Raw genomic sequence first — 22162 nt, 5'->3', positions numbered from 1 at the left:
TTGAATACCCCTATTAACTAAAGGAACAAGAAGAGGAACTGACACTTGTCTTTGAGGAGAGTGGGGGGTGAGCTGAAGTTGAGACACTGGTGAAAATTGGGTTTGGACAACTCAAAGGTGGTCATGACACTTAAGAAATATGCTTGTCTAGGCTGGGCGTAGTGGCTCACACCTGTAATGCTAGCACTTTGGGAGGCTGAGGTAGGCGGATCACTTGAGGTCAGGAGTTCCAGACGAGCCTGACCAACATGGCAAAACCCTATCTCTACTAAATACAAAAATTAGATGGGCGTGGTGGTAGGTGTCTGTAATCCCAACTACTCAGGAGGCTGAGACAGGAGAATCGCTTGAACCCAAGAGGCGGAGATTGCAGTGAGCTGAGATTGTGCCACTGCACTCCAGCCTGGGTAACAGAGCAAGACTCCATCTCAAAAAAAAAAAAAAAAGAAAGAAAGAAAGAAAAAAAAGAAATTTGCTTGTCTAAACCCTTTCCCAAAGCCTATAAGGGCCCTGTATGCACTGACCCTGTCTGCCCAATCACATTTCCTACCTCTTTCTGCATGACACTTCACTCTAACCACACGTGCCAAGTTTTCCTGTTTTTTTAAGCATTCCTTCATTCATCCGTCTCATATTATTGAGAACCTACTATGTGCCAAACACTGTCATAGGTGCTGGGGGTTCATTGGTAAAGAAAGCAGGTAAAAATCCTCACCTCATGAAATGAAGCTTACATTTTAATGGGAGACACGGGCAATAAATAATTGCATGTGTGGATTATATGGTATCTTAGACAGCGACGAGTATATGGAGAAAAATTAGATGATGGGGAGGGCAGGAGTGCTGCAGCTAGTATTTTAAATTGGATGGTGAGAAGGTCTCCCTGAGCAGCAGTACTCAAGCTATGCAGAAAAGACTTCACATAGAAAAGCTGAGACTAGGCCGGGTGTGGTGGCTCATGCCTGTAATTCTAGCACTTGGGGAGGCCGAAGCAGATTGCCTAAGCTCAGGAGTTTGAGACCAGCCTGGGCAACACAGTGAAACCCCACCTCTACTGAAATACAAAAAATTAGCCAGGCATGGCAGCATGTGCCTACAGTCCCAGCTACTCTGGAAGCTGAGGCAGAGAATTGCTTGAACCTGGGAGGCGGAGGTTGCAGTGAGCCAAGACTGTGCCACTCTACTCCAGCCTGGGCGACAGAGCTAGGCTCCGTCTCCAAAAAAAAAAAAAAAAAGAAAAAAGCCTGAGACTACAGCCTTAGAAAGAAAGACCCAATTGTAAGATTGGCCCTTTGTTGGCACCTAGGAACTTAGATTTTGGGAAGTTTCCCTCCATTCCCTGATGTGAATAGCTCACGATGCCTGAACCGTTTGTGCAAACAGTATGGTTTATGGTGATTATCTGCTTTTCTTCTGGGAGTCTGAAATCTTGGTACTTGCCAGACAGAAGCTGCTGACATGACCAGCCACCAATAAAACCTCTGGGCATTGAGTCTCTAATGAGCTTCCCTGGTAGACAACATTTCACACATGTTGTCACAACCCACAGATGGGGGCAAGAAGTATGTCCTGTGAGACTCCCACAGGAGAGGATTCTAAGAAGCTTGTGCCTGGTTTCGTCCAGACTTCACCTCACCTTTCCCCTTTGCTAATTTTGCTTAGTACTTTTTCATCGTTATAGATTGTAACTCTAATACAGCTACATGCAGAGTCCTAGCGAATCTTCAAAGAAATGTGTGCATGGTCTTGGGAGCGCTCTGCACACAAGCCGAGACCTGAAGTCAGGCACAAGCCGCGCAGTACTTGGCTGGGAGGTGAAGGTGTGTTTGACAAGTTCGGGTAGCAGGAAGGAGGCCAGTGTGGCTGCAGCAGAGGGAGCAAGCAGGAAATGAGTGGAAGACGTAACCAGAGGAAAGCGGGCGTTCCATGGCGGGGGCCTTGCTGCCCTTGTAAGCACTTTGGCTTTTTCTAATTGTGAGAGGAAAGTCCCTGGGTTTGGAGGGAGGATCTCGAACATGTTTTTGGAAGGCTCCAGGTACAGTGTCCAGAATAAGAGGAAATGCAGGGAGGCCTGTTAAGGGGCTGCTGCAGGAATCCAGCTGAGAGATACGGCTTACAGCTGATCACCAACCTAGCTCCTGACTCGGCCCTTCTCTGGATTGCTCTTCCCTGGGTCATGCAGAACTCAGTTTCCGGGTCACCTCCTCACAGGGCTTCCCCGGCGACTATATCTGAAGTCATTCTCTACAATCCATTCACCCACTCATCTAGGCCCTCTCCCTCACTTTAATTCTTTAACAGCACTCACCTCTATCTAAAAACTATTTTCTTTATTTACTTTAATGTAGAATTCTTGCCTCCTGGCTGGGCGTGGTGGCTCACACCTGTAATCCCAGCACTTTGGGAGGCTGAGGTGGGCAGATCATGAGGTCAGGAGATCGAGACCATCCTGGCCAACATGGTGAAACACCGTCTACTAAAAAGACAACAAATTAACCAGGCATGGTGGAGTGCACCTTTAGTCCCAGCTACTCGGGAGGCTGAGGCAGGAAAATCGCTTGAACCTGGGAGGCGGAGGTTGCAGTGAGCCGAGATTGCACCACTGCACTCCAGCCTGGGCAACAGAATGAGACTCTGTCTCAAAAAAAAAAAAGAAAAGAAAGAAAAAAAGAATTCCTCCCTCCTCCACTCACTCCCACCAAAATGTCAGTTCCATGAGAGTATTTAGTAGACATGCAATAAATATTTGATCAACAAATTAAATGAATGAGCCAGTGAGCTACATGATGCAGTGATCTGCTTGGCTGGAACTCTGTGAAGCAACCTTGACTTTGGCATCAGCACAGATGACTGCCACATTCTGAAAGGTCTCTAGGAGCAGAGAGCCCATGAGCCCCCTTGCCAGCCACGCTAAGCATCCAGTGCATCATTTTCTGCTCTGCTTTAGCTGTTTACAGTAACATGAGGAGTCATCGTAACTCCAGGTATGTACAACTTGCCCCTCTCTTAACTTGCATTGGTTTATGGTTTCAACAATTTCCAAACCCCTTTCCTCCTACCCTCCCAGTCATTCAAGAAGCCCTGCAGGGGCCATCGCCTTCTTAATGCTTTTCAAGTTCTGACCCCGTCTCTGCCACCTCCTTGCCACTGTCTGCTCAGGCCTCATGGTTTCTCATGGGGACAGCTGGTCTCCCTGCTTTTCTTCAGGCTCTCCTTCAAATCACGCTCCAGACTGCTGACAAAGCAGCGATTCCAACACATCTTATTGTGTCTACATCACTTCCAAGCTTCAAGCCCTTTTCTGGGTCCCCAGGGTCTTCAGGAGCAAGCTTAAACTCTTGAGCAATGCACACGGGACCTTTTGTTATCTAGCTTATACCTGGGTGTGCCTCTTACCAAGTCCTCCTCCACTTCCTCAACACCATTCTCTGCTGCAACCATACTAATTATCCATTTGTTGTTCCCCAAATATTCAGGCAGCTTTAGGCCTCCATCCCTTCTCTACCTGCTGTCTGCCTAGAAAGCCCATCCTTCCCTACTCCCCCTCACCCATCCTCTACCACACCCGTACTCCTCTGGGGCCAGCTCAATCTAAATTACATTTCAGACTTCACCTTCTCCAGAAAACTTTCTCTGTGCTTCTCTTGATCAGAGCACCTGCTTCATTATGTTGCGACCACTTATCTGCTGCCTGCACTATGCCACAGACCCCTATGGTCCAGAACCAGCTCTTATTCAACTGAAAACAGGGCATGGTGCATCTGAGATACTTACAAACAAATGCTGCACAAAACAAAGAGGAGTACTGCTATAGAAACGAGTGACACAAATCAAGCAGTGGCTAGTTAAAAGGACTGAGGCGAAAATACCCAGAGCACTTGTTCTAAACAGCAAAGGCCCAGGTACACTGGTTACAAGATGACTGCAATACTCATTCCCTGGGCAGTGATTTTTGACTCTCTGGTTCACTGCTGTGTCCTCAGAACTTAAACAGTACCTGGCATGGTAGGAGATGAATAAATATTTGCAGAATAAATGTCAAATGAATGACAGACCTTTACTAGCACTGCTCAGCTACTGCAGACTGAACCTAGGACATGTTCCATAGCACAGAATTTATCCCTCTACCTCTGTAATATTAATAACAACAGCTGACATCTACTGAGAGCTTACTATGTGCCAGGCACCATTCTGAATGCTTTACATTTGCTTATTTCTTTAACTCTTCACAACAAAACCTTTGATACAGGTACTGTTTTACCAAAGGGAAGTGGAGGCACAATGGCCCAAGGTGACCCAGGTAGGAAAGAGAAGAGCCAGGCTTCAAACCCAGGCAGTCTGGCTCCAGGATCTGGCTCAGAGCAACATACACAGAGAAAAATGACTGCACTTATTCTGCCTAAGCTTAGAGACCTCATTTGGTTGCTCAAACTTGTCTGACTTTAGTCAAATATAGAAACATGAGACTTGGCAAGAAAGTCTCTGTTGACATTTTTTTTAAGTCCAGCTGCCTAATTTATTAAGAACAGGGCAGAATTTTCTGGGTCCAGGGAAATTCACCACAAGATACTTCCAAATCGCCCTGTGGTGATCAGAGCCTGCCCTTCCCTTGGCATATAGTATTTCACCCTTCAGAACTGTCCAGAAGACATTTGAGATGTTAGAGGAAAGATATGAGTAACAGGTCCAAATGTGTCTAGGGAAAAACACCCATAAAGGCAACTGAGGAGGCCGGGCGCGGTGGGTCACGCCTGTAATCCCAGCACTTTGAGAAGCCAAGGCCGGCGGATCACAAGGTCAGGAGTTAGAGACCAGCCTTACCAACATGGTGAAACCCCATCTCTACTAAAAATACAAAAATTAGCCGGGCGTGGTGGCGGGCACCTGTAATCCCAGGTACTCAGGAGGCTGAGGCAGAAGAATCGCTTGAACCTGGGAGGTGGAGGTTGCAGTGAGCCGAGATTGTGCCACTGCACTCCAGCCTGGACAGCAAGAGTGAAATTCCGTCTCAAAACAAAAAGGGAAACTAAGGAGCAACCCAGATTCAGCCACCATATGGTTGGAAGGTCACTATTACAGAATTGAAAGGACAACAATAGTTTCTGACCACTGAATATTGACCACTGACCACTGACCACATTGCAGGCCGACCACATGAAGTCCCTACCACGCATCTAACTCATTTAATCTTCACAGGGTCTCTGTGAGGTAGGAATTATTATCTCTGTTTTACAGATGAGGGGTACCATATTCAGAAAGGCTAAGAAACATGACTAGGGTCATACAGCTGGTACTTGTTAGAGCCAAGATTTTAATCCATCCCTATCTGACTCCAAAGCCTATGTTCTTGTCACCTTCCAACCACCTGGCCTCTCCACATGTGCTATGAAATCCTCCTGGTGCCTGCAAAGAAATTTACAGTGAAACCTCCAAATTGAAGCTTATATTTTTAGTTTATATACCTCCCGCTCAAGATAAATAGTCATCAAAATCTCCAAAGTAAAAAAGAAAGCGTGAGGGAAAAATGGCTAAATTCCGGTACTCTGATCACAAGCCCATCTGGGATCTTTCAGATGCCGAAAATTCCCGAAGGCTGGATAGTCAAGTTGCAGCTTAGAAGTTGCGATTCAGAAATCTTTATTGAAATAACAGTTTATTTCCCCCCTGAGGACTCTACTGATATAACAGATGAGAGATGAGAGTGCCTACTAGGGAAGAAAATAGCAAGAAAGCGAGTGATGTTACTCTGTCAGGGAATCTAGAACAAACCCACAGATGATCCATAGGGATGGAGTGTGTGTATGGGGAGGTGGGCCAGATGAAACAAGAAAGGCAGAAAGTTAATAGTTGTTGAAATTGAATGACGGACACTTGGAGTTCATTGTGCCAGTCTGTCTATTTCTGTGTGTGTTTGAAAATCTCACACATGTACACAAAGTCACGACCCTCCAACTAGATGACATCCGTAGATGTTAATGGCCTGGGTTCCATGCCTTCTTAGACACAGCACCCTTATAGGGAGAGGTCAAGGCTGAAATCTGGTGGTTCCTCCACCCTATCCTGGTGTGTTCCCTGCTGGCCTCTCAGCAAGGGTCTCAGTATGCTTCCACAGTCAAAACCTGGCCGCAAATTCTGCTTTTATAGAAGACCTATAAATGGTTGAAACTACTGTTTTTCAGAATCAGGAAGGAGCATTCAAAAGACTGCTAAACCCTCAAACTAGAACAAGATAAAGAGCAGGCTGAATCAGCATGTGACAGGAGCCTGGTTAGTGAGCTGACTCTGAGGTTACTTGTGAGGATGATGTCACTGTGTGGAATAAGGAAGCTGGCAACACCCCAGAGCCAGTGTGCGGCTGTGCTGGGAGGGAGTTGCCCCTTGGTGCCGAGGAAAGGACAAACCCCAAGCAGATATTTGTCAGATTGTGGCCAGACACAGTCTTGTTCCTTTAACACTTTAAAGGACAAATAGAAAGATGAGCCAAGCCCTAATCATCTGAAGAAGCCATGCCTCTGAGAAGTCTGAGGGAAGATATATTGAAAACGACCTCAGTTATGGTGAGACAGCTTTGTTTGATTGACCCAAAGGCAGAGACACAGGTGTACTGCATCCTTCAGGAAGCAAGTTTAGAAACAAGATCTGCAAGTCACAGGATGTGACAGGTCTGCAAATCCTGCAAGTCACAGGTCATCCACAGTGGGCTAGTCTAGCTGCTTCCAGAATGTTGCCCATGAAAGGTGGGTCATGGGTTCACAGAGCATTCCTGTGTTCCATAGCCATAGGTTTCATCCCTAGCTCAGGTCAGCAACTTTTGAAGTATATACCAAGGACCACAAGTTCAAGGAGGTGGGCAGAAGACAGAATGTGATGCAGTCATGCAGATCCATCACCACTATTCAAAACACAGTCCAGAGCGCCTTCCAAGGGCTTTCTGTTCCACTGAGAATAAAATTCAAATCCTCGCAAAAGATCTCAGGGTGCAACAGGACCACCTGGCCTCTGCTCATCTCTGTCCCCTCATTTCCTCCTGGCCCACCTGCTCTAGCAATGTTCCTTGAACTCACCAAGCTCATTCCCACTTTAAGACCTTTGCACCCGCAGCTCCCTAAGTCTTTGCATGATTACACAGATCAAACAGATCTCAGATCAAAGGTCGTCTTCTCAGGCCTTTCCAGACCATGCTAGCTAAAGTAGCATCCCCAGTCACTTTCTATTATATTTTGTTTTCTTTTTTATATCACTTGTTACTATCTGATGTTATTATTAATTTGATTGCTTTTTAGTGAACCGTCTGTCTCCAGTAGAATGTAAGCTCCATGAGGGCAGAATCTGGACTGTCTGGCTCACCGCCGCATCCATGGAACCCAGGATAAGGAATACCTGTTGATGAATAAATAACCCTCCGGATAGGTCAGTAGCCACTTTCATATATATACGAAGGCATTTTATTGATGAGGCACTTTTTCTTAATATATGAATAAGCAAAAAATATAGTACCTATATTCAGTAAAAAATTCTTTTGAAAAAACTAAAATGTTATAAGATTGAGGCTGTCCTGAAGAATCTAAGACATATAGTCATCACAGATATGAAATTCACCTTTTCCGTTGTTTAAGAAATGTTCCTGATGACTCGTGTGTCTTCGGCACTAGCCTATCTGACAAATGGTCACTGGTAAGAGAAAGAGCACTCGCTAGGGAGGGACGGGATTCCTGAATGGGGATCTGGATACACAGGTGGGTTTGTGTGTTCATGCATGTGCACAAGCACCTGCAGCTCAGAATCTATAACCGACAGCTCTTAGAGTCAGTGTGGCCTTAGTATACTTTGTTTCGTATCCTTTAGGGGTGTGTGTCTCCAACTGTAATGTACAAGTCAATCACCTGGGGATCTTCTTAAAATGCAGATTCCAATTCCAGGGTGGGGTCTGAGATTTTATATTTCTAATTAGCACTTACTCAGGTGACATCTGTGCTGCTGGCCAGAGGCTCACACTTTGGCACATCTCTAGTACTGCAAAATTGCCATCTGAGAAACATGCCTCCAGATTAGCTAAGAAAGGAAGCGCTAACCATAGGGCACTTGGTTCCCAAGACCCAAAAATATAAAGAACCTAATTTTAAACAAGCAGAAAGGAACTTCTATGGAAAGAGATGACTCCGCTTTCTTCATTTGTAATAAAACAAATTTGTAAACACTTAAAATGTAATCACTTCTAAATGCTGACTTCTGTGCAGATCTGGGACACTGTTTAATTCCAGTATGGGACTGTAAAATACATATTCTTATACAAGTTTCATATTTACAACTCCTGGGACATGAGAAAGGAGAAAGCTTTGCCAATTCTGTGTAGCAATGGAATTAATGTGGACCAGTTTCCCCCGTCTAACTGTCTTGCTCCAGGTATAAAACTAGTTGTTGTTTTTTTCCCTGGTTTCCCCTTTGAAAGTTTCCCGTCTACTACCAACCCCACAACTCCCAGTCCCCTAGTCCAGGCTCCAGGGAGGAGCTCAAGCTGATTGGTGAGACTCTGAGATAATTGTTCTGGTGAGTGATGAACCTGCTGTGACCTTCTCCCACTTGGTTGCTGGCCACGTAAGAGGGCAGGGCTGGTCCAGAGTCCTCACCCCACCTGAGCGTCCAACCGCAACTGTATGTTCGGCGGCTTTAATGGGACTCTGTGCTGCCCGTATTATTCATAGCAGTTGTTAATGTGCAACTCTCCTTGGGATCCTGGGGTGACTGAAGGGCAGGACTGGGCATTCCTGTGTCCTTTAGCAACCTTCCAATAGCAATGACTGGACATGATCCATCACCGTCCACAGCAACCTCCTTCCCAGTACACAAAAATGTCAGAAAGCAAACCTGGCTTTTTTCCTCCAGTTTTTTGTGTTCCTTAAGAAGCTGCTCCACGTGCATCACGCTGTCTCCAATGCCTGTAAACTCTGCTTGTTCTTCCAGCAAATTATCCAGGGTAAGCTTAGCCTACAAGAAACATTAGAACAGTCCAGAAGTAAACCAACACTCACTCACCTGAAGGTATAGGTTTGTTATGCTTCAAGAAAACTCAAAATTCCAAAGAGGATTCAAGACTTGTATATATCTATATATGTTAAAAAATTGTTTTTTGCAGCTCACTAACTTTCAAATTAAGCTGGGGGTGCAGAATTCACCTGTAGTTGAACTATTAGAACTATATTCAACCAATTATCAATCAAAAAGGAAGATAGCTGGGTCCAGTGGCTCATGCCTATAATCCCAGCACTTTGGGAGGCTGAGGCAGGAGGATTGTTTGTGCTTAGAAGTTTGAGGCCAGCCTGGGCAACATAGGGAGACCTCGTCTCTGCAAAAATATTAAAATATTATCTGGGCCAGGCACGGTGGCTCACGCCTATAATCCCAGCAGCACTTCCGGGAGGCGGCGGGCAGATCTGAGGTCAGGAGATCAAGACCATGTGGCTAACAGGGGTCAAACCCCATCTCCTAAAAATACAAAAGGTAGCTGAGTGTAGTGGGCGGGCACCTGTAGTCCCAGCCGGAGAGGCTGAGCAGGAGAATGCAGCTTGAACCAGGGGCCCGAGGAGGTTACAGTGAGCTGAGATTGAGCCACTGTACGCCAGCCTGGGTAACAGAGTGAGACTCCGTCTCAAAAAAAAAAAAAAAAAAAATTATCTAGTGTGATGGTGGGGCATTGCCTGTAGTTCAAGCTACTTGGGAGGCTGAGGTGGGAGCAGCAGACAGATCAAAGAAAACTGCAGTGAGCCATGGTGGCACCACCACTGCACTCCACGTTGACAGAATAAGACCCTGTTCAAAAAAAAAGCAAGATAAACCATCGCTGAAATGCCATGTACTGCAACAGGAAAATGGGATTCTAGAACACCTTTACTCCACTGAAAAAGTGAGAAGGGGGTTGGAGGGGGTGGTCTGTAAAGAAGCAAGGAGATAAGGAGAAAGCTGGATTAGGGAAAAGAGGGAAACCCCATACCAAAGAGTGAGGAGGGAGAGAAAACCAGAGGTCACAGTAGCAGAAAAGAAAGTTATATTAAACAAGAAAAGAATACCTTACAAAAATCGTGCTCAAAATGCTGTAGTTGTAGGCATTGGTTAAGCTTCAAATGATGACTGGACCAAAACTGACTAAAGGCTTTTTCTGTTTCATCCAGTTGAATTAATAACCTTTCAGGAAAGAATGAGAAAGTGGTGTTAGGTTAGCATTCATTTCCACAGGCATCCATATAGGCCTATGGATAGAACACCTGTGTCTTCGGTCAGTGGTATCAATTGCAACCATCTCCTTATTATGAAAGCATGTGTCACCTATGCCTTTCTTCTGGCTCAGCAGGCTTTGCACCTTTCATTTTCCAATCAGGACACCCACAGTGCAGGCAGCAACTTCACTTCAGATGCAGCTGCTGTGCTTTAGAATGTGCTCCAGCTGATCTTACCTTCATGCCTTCTTTCTTTCTACCTGAGACACACGAATATAAAGCACAGCTCCAAGCCAAACTGTTATTTGGAAATGGAGCCCAATAAATACTACCCTCTCCCTCAAAATCCTAGGGTGGGAGCATGTCATAGACATTGAAGAGCAGGGAATGGAATGCTCATAAAAAGATCTCCATACGTGGATGCCAGATGGATGTGATCTTTTTTCCTTTGTTGTCTCAAATGTTCTTCTTCTTCCTTGGCCCCACCAAGACCCAATATTGGCTGTTCCAATCTGTTCTTGGTTGCTCCAGAACATCTAGCTCTATATATTTTCTCCTGAAAAGGCAGATTCCATCTCACTCACTCACCTTTCCATGGTAGTTACATTCTCAAGTTGATTGAGATTGAGTGTGCTGTTGGGACATTTGGTGGCTGGTTCTTGGATGCATGACAGCAATGTGGCCCCCTGTTTTCCAAGTAATTTCAGCTCATCCTAGAAAATAAAAGTAGTCTCTCTTAGAAGGAATTAGAAAAAACAAATTCTTGGTAGAATTGGGGTGAAGAGGTAGATCAGTACATTTTTCATTTAGGAAATTAAATGCTGATGAAGTCAAGATGCAGCTTTAAAATTAATCAATTAACTTATCCTTGATAGGTAACGTACCGACATGATACAAAATTCAAAATATCTGAAAGGGTATACACCCAAAAAAAGTATATTTTTCCTCTTCAAAATCAACATCTGCTTTTTGTATATCTCAAGCTACTATTGTAAATTAAAAGCAAAACTAGTTAATACAACCTAGTTTTAATCCAAGACAGTGACCAGAAACAAGAAAATGATAGATATTGAATGTTGAATGCTAGAAACTACCAAGCAATAATAACGTAATAACTGCTAATTGATCATAAAAATACTTCGGTTGGTCTCATCAATAAACACCTGCTCTCCCTCCACCTGCCAACCAACTGTGGCCTTGTTTAATTATTTAAGTTTGGCAGATATGGGCAGCAATTTCAGTTTAACATGGAAAGATTCGTACTTCCAAGCCAACCCCCCATTCTGCTTTTTTAACACAAAGACTTAGTGCTATGCAGTTGTGGAAGGTTACTTCCTTCAGCCAACAGCTGTAGTCCTTTCCTTGGACAGTGCAGGTCATCTCTCATTGCCCTGAGCCTTACCCATAAAGAAAGCCCGGGCTGCAAAACAAAAGTGGCAGAGCCTGACCTAGAATTTTGTGCTTGGGAATTACGGGTTTGGTTCCTGGGTCAGAGGAGGCTGGTTTGGTATGCCCTTGAGCATTAGAACAGGCCCATAGTTCTAAAACAAACCAAGAGATCACCTCTGCACACATAAACACTGTATCACTTCCTCTAGGCCCAGCCACCTCTGTGGTCTTCACACAGCCTAGAGCTCATTCCCTGTGGGAAGAGTTTTAGACTTCCCCACTCTGATCACACAGAAGTCCTGGACCCTCTCAAGCTCATACTTTTGTTGTGTCCCATCCTACTCCAGAATTTCCCCTGGAAGGGTTACATGGCCATACCCATCCTCAAACCTGGCCCTGGATCTGGCTGATGATGGACTTGGCTTCTGTGAGCTAGCCCTTCAGGGTTCTTTGGACACCTCCTCTGGCTCTGCCCACTCCAAATAGTGCCCCACATTAGCCACGTGGTTGGCACTCTTGCCTGGGAATCAGGCATATCTCTTCTTTTCCATTCTCATGTGTCAGCCCTCATTTCTTATCTCATCAATGTTCATGAAATATTTGTAGGTTGGATAAATTAATTAACAGCCTAAAAGAAGTCAGGTTGCAGATGGATAAAGACAAATTAGATATGATAGAAAAAATGTACTCCTGAGTCAGTGTCTTAGCCATTCCCTCATCCCACCCACTAAAGAGGGTCGTGGCTTTTCCCACTCATTTTCTTAACTGCTGCTGAGCTTCCAGCAACACACACACACACACACACACACACACACACCCATATATGAAGAAGAGTTGGGAAGAAAGGTAGAGAGGCTAAAGGAGAAGCGCCATATTGTTGTGGCAGAAGGAGACACTGGAGGGGGAAGCTGGGAAGAGGGATACACCCGAAGTGTGGCACAGCATGAAGAAAGTGTGTGAGACAGGGAAGGTGAATCTTCACAAGTGATGTCACATGCTGTATATCCCCTTTACACTGTTTAAAAAGGATACAAGCAAAAATTGTGACCTAGTGACTGCTTTGGGATTCAACCACATGGTCAACTTGAGTAGGGTTACAAAAATCTGTCATGAACACAGATGGAAAGATGGAGCAACTATGGTACTTGGAAAGGGTAAGGGGAAGTTGCTCAGCCTAAAACTGGAGTTTCAGTTTCCATGGAAAGAAAATAACCTTTTTGGGTATTTAATTTTTTTACTGCCTGCACTCAGGCTGGAGGAACTCAGGGCACTGTCTTCCAGAACATGTGTTTAAGTTCATGCTCCCTTTTGTAGAGTCTCCTTTTCCCTGTGCTGACAGGGTCCTGCTGGTGGCAGGGTGAGGACTGCTTGTAAACTGAGAGATAGCTCATTGCCTACCAAAGTTCCCTTTCCTCAGAAAATGGGAGCCCCACCACCACCTTGGAACAGGATCCAATTGGCAGACGAGGTGGAGGTGCCGTTGTGCATGCGCTCTGAGCACTTGCTCGGACTCTCCTTGATGGGTGGAAAGGCACACAGCAGAAACCACGGGTAGCTGAGTCCTGTTTGCTTGTCTCATTCATCCGGAGCTCAGCTCTCCCAGGGAAGGCTAAAGCTGCTTGTGTTTACAAGACTTGCTCTTCCTTTCTGTCCCTCAGATGAGAGAGAAATCACAGAGAAAATAAGGTTTCAAATTTAGTATGAAGCCCAAGGTGCCCACAATTTGGACAGAAAATAGCACTTACTGAAGTCGGGAGCACTCTCTGATTGTAAGAATAGATTAAGGCCCAAACTGTGGCTCAGGCTGGGGGAAAGAATTTATGTTTCTGGGGAAGAGCCTTTTGTAAAGTCATCAGTTTGCTTAAAAGTTTGATATGATTGTTCCACTGTGGATGTTTTGAGATTTTTTTCTGTGTGAACTGACTGGCTTAATATACCGAAGGGCCAAAAGAAAAGAGGTTCTACTGGAAGACTATTTTGAACAAATAGTAACAATTCCCTAGAGAAATAGCAAGTGAGACTGAAAACCTCTCCAACTCAATAGCTCTCCTATTCTGTTTGATTGTAGAGGCGACCAGACGCGTATACCTAAGATCTCTCTTAAAGATCCAGGAGAAAGGAATTCAAGACATCAAGCCAAATCCCCGAAGCTGTGCTAGCTGTTTAGGAAAAAACCCTCTCCAGGCTGGGAGAAAACGGTAAATCACATGCTACAACTTTTATAGCTATTTAAATAGCTATAAAAGTTCACTGTACTTAAGAATGGATCTTACAATAGTTTTTCACTCTTCTAGCTGGAAAAGAAATTATTTAATGACATATAGAATCTTTGATTAAAAGGTAGGTAAAAGACCAATAAGGGTAAAATAAAATATGCATAAATAACCACAAAAACTACTAAGTTATTAATACAAGTTTAAACAGTATCTCTTTTTTTCTTTTCTTTCTTTTTTTTTTTTTGAGACGGAATTTCACTCTCATTGCCCAGGCTGGAGTGCAGTGGTGTGATCTCGGCTCACTGCAACCGCCACCTCCCAGGTTCAAGCGATTCTCCTGCCTCAGCCTCCCGAGTAACTGGGATTACGGCATGCACCACCATGCCCGGGTAATTTTGTATTTTTAGTAGAGATGGGGTTTCTCCATGTTGGTCAGGCTGGTCTCAAACTCTTGACCTCACGTGATCCACCCGCCTTGGCCTCCCAAAGTGCTGGTATTACAAGTGTGAGCCACTGTGCCCGGCCAGTACCTCTTTTTTTCTAATATAAACCATTTCTCTCTTTAAGTCACTTTTGGATAAGAAAGAGGAAAAATGTAACTCTAGTTTAATGATTTTGGTATTCATGCTTCTAAGCTACAAGATAAGGAATCAAATTTGAATTGGGACAATAATCAGTAATCACAAAAAGGCCTTAAGAAATTATCTGTATTTTTTGTTTGTTTGGTTTTTTGGTTTTTTGTTTTGTTTTGTTTTTGAGATGGAGTTTCACTCTTGTTGCCTAGGCTGGAGTGTAATGGAGTGATTTTGGCTCACCGCAACCTCTGCCTCCCGAGTTCAAGTGATCCTTCTGTCTTACCCTCCCGAGTAGCTGGGATTACAGGCGCCAGCCACCATGCCCGGCTAATTTTTGTATTTTTAGTACAGACAGGGGTTCACCATGTTAGCAAGGCTGGTCTCGAACTCCTGACCTCAGGTGATCCACCTCCAATCGGCCTCCCAAAGTGCTGGGATTATAGGCTTGAGCCACTGTGCCCAGCCTGTGTTGTCTTTTAAAGGATGTTAATTAATATTACTTGGTAAAATAAAGATGATAATATTTTAAATCCAAATTCACTTAATATTCTTAATCGAGGTAAACACTTGGACAAATTAAATCACTTTCAGAATTTTGTCTTAAAATAATTTTAGGTCTTCACCATGATTTTAGGGTAGCATGGAATATAAATGCAAGCATTTCTTTTACTAAAAGGCCAATTAAATGGAACCTTCTAATTTCCTTTCACTTGTCTTACAGCTTGGATAGGGGGTGTTTAACCAAATTAACATAATAGAGTATAAATGTCAAATAATACTTCTAACTATGTGGCCTCCAAGGTTACTCCACCCCATAACCTGAGAGAAGTCTTAGCCTCCTTTGCTCAGAGCTGCCTGTTTTAATTCTGAGAACAGCTGGTTAGCATGCATAAGGAAATCCTCTTACTCCATCCTGGAAACTGGTTCTTTCCCACCTGTTTACCTCTGCAGAACTCTTTGCCTGTGTAGAGAAATATAGAACACCCACTCATCTGCCTTCCCTGTCCCCACCCCTCTGCCTTGCCACCAGCACATACAGCAAGACCTGACTGGCTTGTTTTCACCCCCCAGTAATGTGTCCTTATCTAAAATCCAAATGTTTTAACCTTTTCTCCAGAGACCTTCCTGACTGATCACGTTGTCATCCTGGTGATTCTGCTCTTCGACCTCTCCACACCCTTCAGGGATTGAGGCAAAGAACGCACTGTGCTCATGAGCCCTAGGCACAGAGCTCAGTTTCACAGTCCTTGCTGCGCTGGGCGTCCTTCCCATGACACCCCTTTGTATCAACAGGACCACTCTGCAGACTCCTTTTGGTCAGGGATCACTTTAGGGCCTGTGCAACTGCAAACTCCTTCCTAGCACACTTCACAGAGGCACCTAGGCCCTGCTTTCTGCAACTCGCACCTCCTAAGAATCATGTGAACTTAAGCCAGTAGGTTTAGAAAAGCAAAGGCCAAGCTTCTCAGAGGCATTTTCAGGGAAAATTTTCAGGATGTCATCAGGATTTTACAATTTCAGTCCAGATTTTGATTTGCTTTGTTTTTTTGTTTTTTTGTTTGTTTTTTGAGACAGTCTCACTCTGTCACCCAGGCTGGAGTGGAGTGGCATGACCTCGGCTCACCGAAACCTCTGCCTCCTGGGTTCAAGCGATTCTCCTGCCTCAGCCTTCCGAGTAGCTGGGATAATAGGCGCCTGCCACCAAGCCCAGCTACTTTTTGTGTTTTTAGTAGAGTTTTAGTTTCACCATGTTGTCCAGGCTGGTCTCAAATTCCTGAGCTCAGGTGATATGCCCACCTCAGCCTCCCAAAGTGCTGGGATTACAGGTGTGAGCCACTGGGCCCAGCCCAGTCCAGATATTTTGATTATTCACAGTAATCTTTGGAATATATATTTCTCTTTCATTGTTGTTGTTGTTTTGAGATGGAGTCTCGCTCTGTCGCCCAGGACAGAGTGCAGTGGCAAGATCTCGGCTCACTGCAACCTCCGCCTCCCAAGTTCAAGCAATTCGCTCACCTCAGCCTCCTGAGTAGCTGGGATTACAGGCGCCCGCCATCAAGCCTGGCTAATTTTTATGTTTTTAGTAGAGACGGGGTTTCACCATGTTGGCCAGGCTGGTCTCGAACTCCTGACCTCAGGTGATCCACCCACCTTGGCCTCCCAAAGTGCTGAGATTACAGATGTGAGCCACCACTCCCGGTCATCTCTTTTTGAATAACAACCTCCTTAAAGACCAAATTTAACAGTGTTCCCTGGCACATGGAAACATTAATTTGCCTCGATTACTAGACTCTGAGACTCTCCTAAGTAGACTATGTGTTCGCTGAGGTTGCCTTTTTGGTTCTCCTGGCAAGTAGTGGTGGGTGCTCAATAAATGTTGAATAAATGAACAAATCAACCATCTAGCAAAGCGTTTTTGCAAATTTTTGGTCACAGATACAACAGTTCAACTCTTCCCACGTTCCATGAGGCCAAGACACATACAGTGACCGTCCAATCCTCATTTTGCTGCCCTATTGAAAACTGGGCTTCTGTGAAATAATGGGATTGGTCTGTGCTTCTCAAGGTAGAAAGGTGCCAACACTCATCCAGGGAGAAGCCCCAGGAAGATTTCCCTGTACTGCATGACTAAAAGAACCTGCCAAGCTCCCTTTCCTCAGCAGGTTCTGACGTGCTTTTATGAATCATTTAATAGGTGCCTCTCCTTCAACCCAGGTCAGGGCACCTTCCATAGTCCTTTTTCTCAAATTCATCCCCAAATAAAAAGACACACTTCTGAGAAAGTGAAGCAGTAAGTCAGCTTATTAGTCTGCCCCAAAACTTTACAACCACTGCTGGAAAGCTTGTATTTCAAAAGCCAGCCCCTACCCCCTGCAATTTTAGCATGTTCTGTCTTGCTCTGTCCTGAGCAGGATCACAGGAGTGCAACCCTTGAAAGGGTGCTCACATGCCTCAGCTCACCCAGACAAAGCTGGAAAAGCCCTTCTCTGTGCTGCTTCCCACCATCCTTTACTCACCACTCAGTCTCAAGATACTTCTTTCATTACAAACTGCCTGTCTGGAAGGTTTAAGATGATCAGTGGCTTCCAAGTCACTAAAGAAGAAGGAAAATGAGGGCTTAACTGTTAATTTGGCTCCCAGCTCTCTCCAAAAGGCAGGTATACCTGCTGGCACAGACGCTAGCCTCTGAGAGGCCACTGACCGCTCACCTGCAGCTTGTCCCGCTGCCTTGTGTGGGACATGAGAAGGTCTTCGGTGGATAGCATGCTTCTGGGCAGCTCTGTTGTGGCCAGGCAGGCCCCAAACGTCTGCAGCATCTGGGCAGTGGTCTTCAAGGTCAAGGCAAAGTTTTCGATGGCCTGGAAGGTCAGATAATTATAACAATGTGGAGAGATTAACATTCACCAACATGCTCTCTTGATGGAAAGACAACAGATTTCGTTGACAAAATGAGTGAATTACCTGACTTTGGAAATGGTATAGAGGACCTGATCCTGATAGGGAGATTAAAAAGAGGCTGGTTTTAGTCTCAGTGCTGCTACTAGTTGACCAAATGACTTTGTATAAGTCAGCTCTTTACATTGAATGTCAGTTTATTTATCTATAAAATAAAGTGATTGAGCCACATGATCTTTAAAATTCCTTTGAGTTCTAACTTTCTGAGTCTCTCGTTCAAAGAGGTGACACCCATAAAATGCACTGTCACACACAAAAGAATCTATATACCTCACTTATAAAACAATATGTACTGTACATGTGTGGTTATATTATTCCTAGTTATATATACAGGCAAATCTCAGAGATATTATGGGTTTGGTTCTAGGCTACTGCAATGAAGCCAATGTTACAATAAAGTGAGTCACAAAAATTCTTTTGTGCCCCAGTGCAAAGGGAAATTATGTTTACAGTATACTGTAGTCTATTAAGTGTGCAATAGCATTATGTCAGAAATTCCACATACCTGAATTTAAAAATACTTTATTGTTAAAAAATTGCTAACAATCTTCTGGGCCTTCATCAAATCACAATCTTTTTGCCACTGGAGGGTCTTGCCTCAACATGGAGGGCTGCTGACTGATCAGGGTGATGGTTGCTGAAGGCTGGAATGGCAGTGGCAATTTCTTAAAATAAGACAACAATGAAGTTGTCACATGAATTGACTTCCTTTCATGATTTCTCTGTAGCATGCAATACTGTTTGATAGCAGTTCACCCACAATAGAACTTCTTTCAAAATTGGAGTTAATCCTCTCAAACTCTGCCACTGCTTTGTAGACTAAGTTTATGGAATATTCTAAATCCTTTGTTGTCATTTCAACAGTGTTCACATCATCATCCCCAGAAAGATGAAGAAATCACTTTTTTTGCTCATCTGTAAAACACAGCTCCTCATTCATTCAAGCTTTATCATGAGGTTGCAGTAATGCAGTCACATCTTCAGGCTCCACTTCTAATTCTAGTTCTCTTGCTATTTCCACCACACCTGCAGTTACTTCCCCCACTAAATTCTGGAACCCCTCAAAGTCATCCCTGAGGGTGGGAATCAGCTTTTCTCAAACTCCTGTTAATATTGATAGTTTGACTTCCTCCCATGAATCACTAATGTTCTTAAAGGCATCCAGAATGAGGAATCCTTTCCAGAAGGTTTGCAATTTGCTGTACTCACACCAATCAGAGGAATCACTATACATGGCAGGTATAGCATCACAAAATGTATTTCTTAAATAGTAAAACTGAAAGTTGAAATTGCTCTTTGATCCACAAGCTGCAGAATCGATGTTGTGTTAGCAGGCATGAAAACAACATTCAACTCCTTGTACATCTCCATCAGAGCTCTCAGGTGACCAGGTGCATCGCCAAAAAGCAGTAATATTTTGAAAGGATCTTTTTGTCTAAGCAGTAGGTCTCAAAAGTGGCTTAAAATATGCAGTTAACCATGCTGTAAACAGAAGTGCTGCCATACAGGCTCTGTTGTTCTATTTCTAGGGCACAGGCAGAGTAGATTTAGCATCATTCTTAAGGGCCCTAGGATTTTTGGAGTGGTAAATGAGCATTGGCTTCCATTTAAGGTCACCAGCTGCATTAGCCCCTAACAAGACAGTCAGCCTGTCCTTTTAAGCTTTGAAGCCAGGCATTCACTTCTCTTCTCTAGTTATGGAAGTCTTAGATGGCATCTTCTTCCAATAGAAAGCTGTTTCATTTACATTGAAAATCTGTTGTTGAGTGTAGCCACTTTTTCTTTTTCTTTCTTTCTTTCTTTTTTTTTTTTTTTTTTTTTTTTGAGATGGAGTTTTGCTCTTGTTGCTCGGGCTGGAGTGCAATGGCGTGATCTCAGCTCACTGCAACCTCTGCCTGCTGGGTTCAAGCGATTCTCCTGCCTCAGCCTCCTGAGTAGCTGGGATTACAGGCAACTGCTACCACGCCCAGCTAATTTTTCATACATTTAGTAGAGACAGGGTTTCACCATGTTGTCCAGGCTGGTCTTGAATTCCTGAGCTCAGGTGATCTGCCTGCCTCAGCCTCCCAAAGTGCTGGGATTACAGGTGTGAGCCACCGCGCCCAGCCGAGTGTAGCCACTTTCATCAATGATCTTAGCTAGATCTTCTGGATAACTTGCTGCAGCTTCTCTATCAGCACCTTGCACTTGTATGTTACAGAGAAGAATTCCTCCCTCAAACCTCACAAACCAACCCCTGCTAGCTTCAGGCTTTTCTTCTGCAGCTTCTTCACCTCTCTCAACCTTAATAGAATTGAAGAGAGTTAGGGCCTTGCTCCGGATTAGGCTTTGGCTTAAAGAAATGTTGTGGGTGGTTTGATACTCTATCCAGGCCCAGACCACTAAAACTTTCTCTGTATCAGCAAAGAAGGCTATTTGCTTTCTTATCGTTCCTGTATTCGCTGGAGTAGCATTTTTAGTTTCCTTCAAGAACTTTATCTTTGCATTCACAACTAGGCGAACTGGCTAGGCTAAGAGGCCTAGCTTTCTGCCCATCTCAACTTTTGACATGCCTTCCTCATTAAGGTTAATCATTACAAGCTTTTGATTTAAAGTGAGACACGCCATTCTTCCTTTCACTTGAATACTTAGAGGTCATTGTAAAGTAATTAATTGGCCTAATTGCAATATTGTTCTGTCTTAGAGAGTAGGGAGGCCCAGGAGAGGGAGAAAGACAGCTGAGGACCAGTTGGTGGAGCAGTCAGAACACACACAACATATATCCATTAAGTTCACTGTCTTATATGAATGCAGTTTTTGGCACCCCAAAACAATTACAATAGTAACACCAAAGATTGCTGACCACAAGTCACTGTTACAAATACAACAATTGGCCGGGCATGGTGGCTCACGCCTGTAATCCCAGAACTTTGGGAGGCTGAGGTGGGCAGATCACTTGAGGTCAGGAGTTCGAGACCAGCCTGGCCAACATGGTGAAACCTTGTCTCTACTTAAAATACAAAAATTAGCTGGGCATGGTAGCACATGCCTGTAATCCCAGTTACTCAGGAGGCTGAAGCAGGAGAATTGCTTGAACCCGGGAATCTGAGGTTGCAGTGAGCTGAGATCGCACCATTGTACTCCAGTCTGGGTGACAGAGCAAGACTCTGTCTCAAAAAAAGAAAAAGAAAAAGAAACAAATATAACAATAATAGTAAACTTTGAAATATTGCAAGAATTGCCAAAATTTGTCAGAGAGGCAGGAAGTGAGCACATACTGTTGGAAAAATGGTGCTGATAGAGTTGTTCAACACAAAGTTGCCACGAAACTTCAATTTTAAAAAACTGCAAATCTGCGAAGCCCATTAATGTGAAGCATAATAAAATGAGACATGACTGTATATGTGTGTATATAAAATATATACACAGAACATGTAAAAGGCATGTAAAGAATATCTCTGGTCTTTCAATACTAGTTGTATTTTTTAAAGTTCACTAAAAAATGTTTAGCACATGCACAACCACAAACCATGGCTACATACTAGGCCAGGGATGGCCTATAACAAAAACAAATGGGTAATTTATAAGCAACAGAAATTGATTTCTCACAGTTACAGTTCTGGAAGTTGGGAAGTTCAAGATCAAGGCCCCAACAGATTTGGTGTCTGGTAGAGGTCTGTTTCTCATAAAAGACGGCTTCTGTGCCCTCACAGGGCAGAGGGGGCATGACAACTCCCTTTAATCTCTTTTGCAAGGGCACTAACTCCATTTATGATGCCACAGCCTTCATGACTTAATACGTCCCAAAAGGCCCCTCCTCTTAATGCTATCACATTGGGTTCCGATATGTGAATTTTTAGGGGACACCAACATTCAAGCCATGACAATGAATTTTGATCTCACGTTTATCTCAATATTACTGAAACTCCTAACTTAGCATAACAATCACCAATATCAGTAGGTAGGGAAAAGTAAAATACTATATAGCAGGTGCTTTCACAGATAATACATCACTTATTCCCCACATCAAACTATCAGGAGGCTTTTGTTAGTCCAGGGTTTCTCAGCATTGGCTCTTCACACTTTGGGCCAGATGATGCTTTGTTGTGGGAGGCTGTCTTGAGCATTGTAAGGTGTTCAGCACAGTCCCTGACGACCCACTAGATACCAGTTAACTTTCCCCACTAAGTTATGACTACAAAAAGTTGAAAGATATTGACAAATGTAGGAGGCAGGCAAAATTATCCCCTGTAGAGCAATACTGTGTTAGTCCCATTTTAACAGAGGAGGAAAAAAGCTCAGAAATGCTTAAAAACTCACCTGACATAGACTATAT

The 22162-nt window shown here is 44.0% G+C and overlaps 1 protein-coding gene and 1 long non-coding RNA gene across 3 annotated transcripts in view; one reads left to right on the top strand and one right to left on the bottom strand.

Annotated features, from left to right (window-relative positions):
- Positions 1–22162, bottom strand: part of MCF2L2 (MCF.2 cell line derived transforming sequence-like 2) — a 253043-nt gene that overhangs the window by 118741 nt on the left and 112140 nt on the right. For both annotated transcript variants that reach the window (XM_003894766.5, XM_021934624.2), the window contains exons 7-10: positions 17601–17750; positions 10800–10924; positions 10065–10179; positions 8866–8985 (exon numbers count right to left, since the gene is read on the bottom strand). In XM_003894766.5, coding sequence (XP_003894815.3) covers positions 8866–8985; positions 10065–10179; positions 10800–10924; positions 17601–17750 — 510 coding nt within the window. The remainder of the gene's footprint in view (positions 1–8865; positions 8986–10064; positions 10180–10799; positions 10925–17600; positions 17751–22162) is intronic.
- On the top strand, positions 4958–15995 carry LOC103882154. The gene is made up of 3 exons (XR_001899907.3): positions 4958–7410; positions 13669–13798; positions 15509–15995. It is a non-coding gene; the product is annotated as an uncharacterized LOC103882154 (long non-coding RNA).

Source organism: Papio anubis, chromosome 2 (genome assembly GCF_008728515.1).
Source record: "Papio anubis isolate 15944 chromosome 2, Panubis1.0, whole genome shotgun sequence".
Taxonomy (NCBI): domain Eukaryota; kingdom Metazoa; phylum Chordata; class Mammalia; order Primates; family Cercopithecidae; genus Papio; species Papio anubis.
Note: the sequence above shows the minus strand (reverse complement) of the source record. Positions and strands in the feature narration are given on the sequence as shown.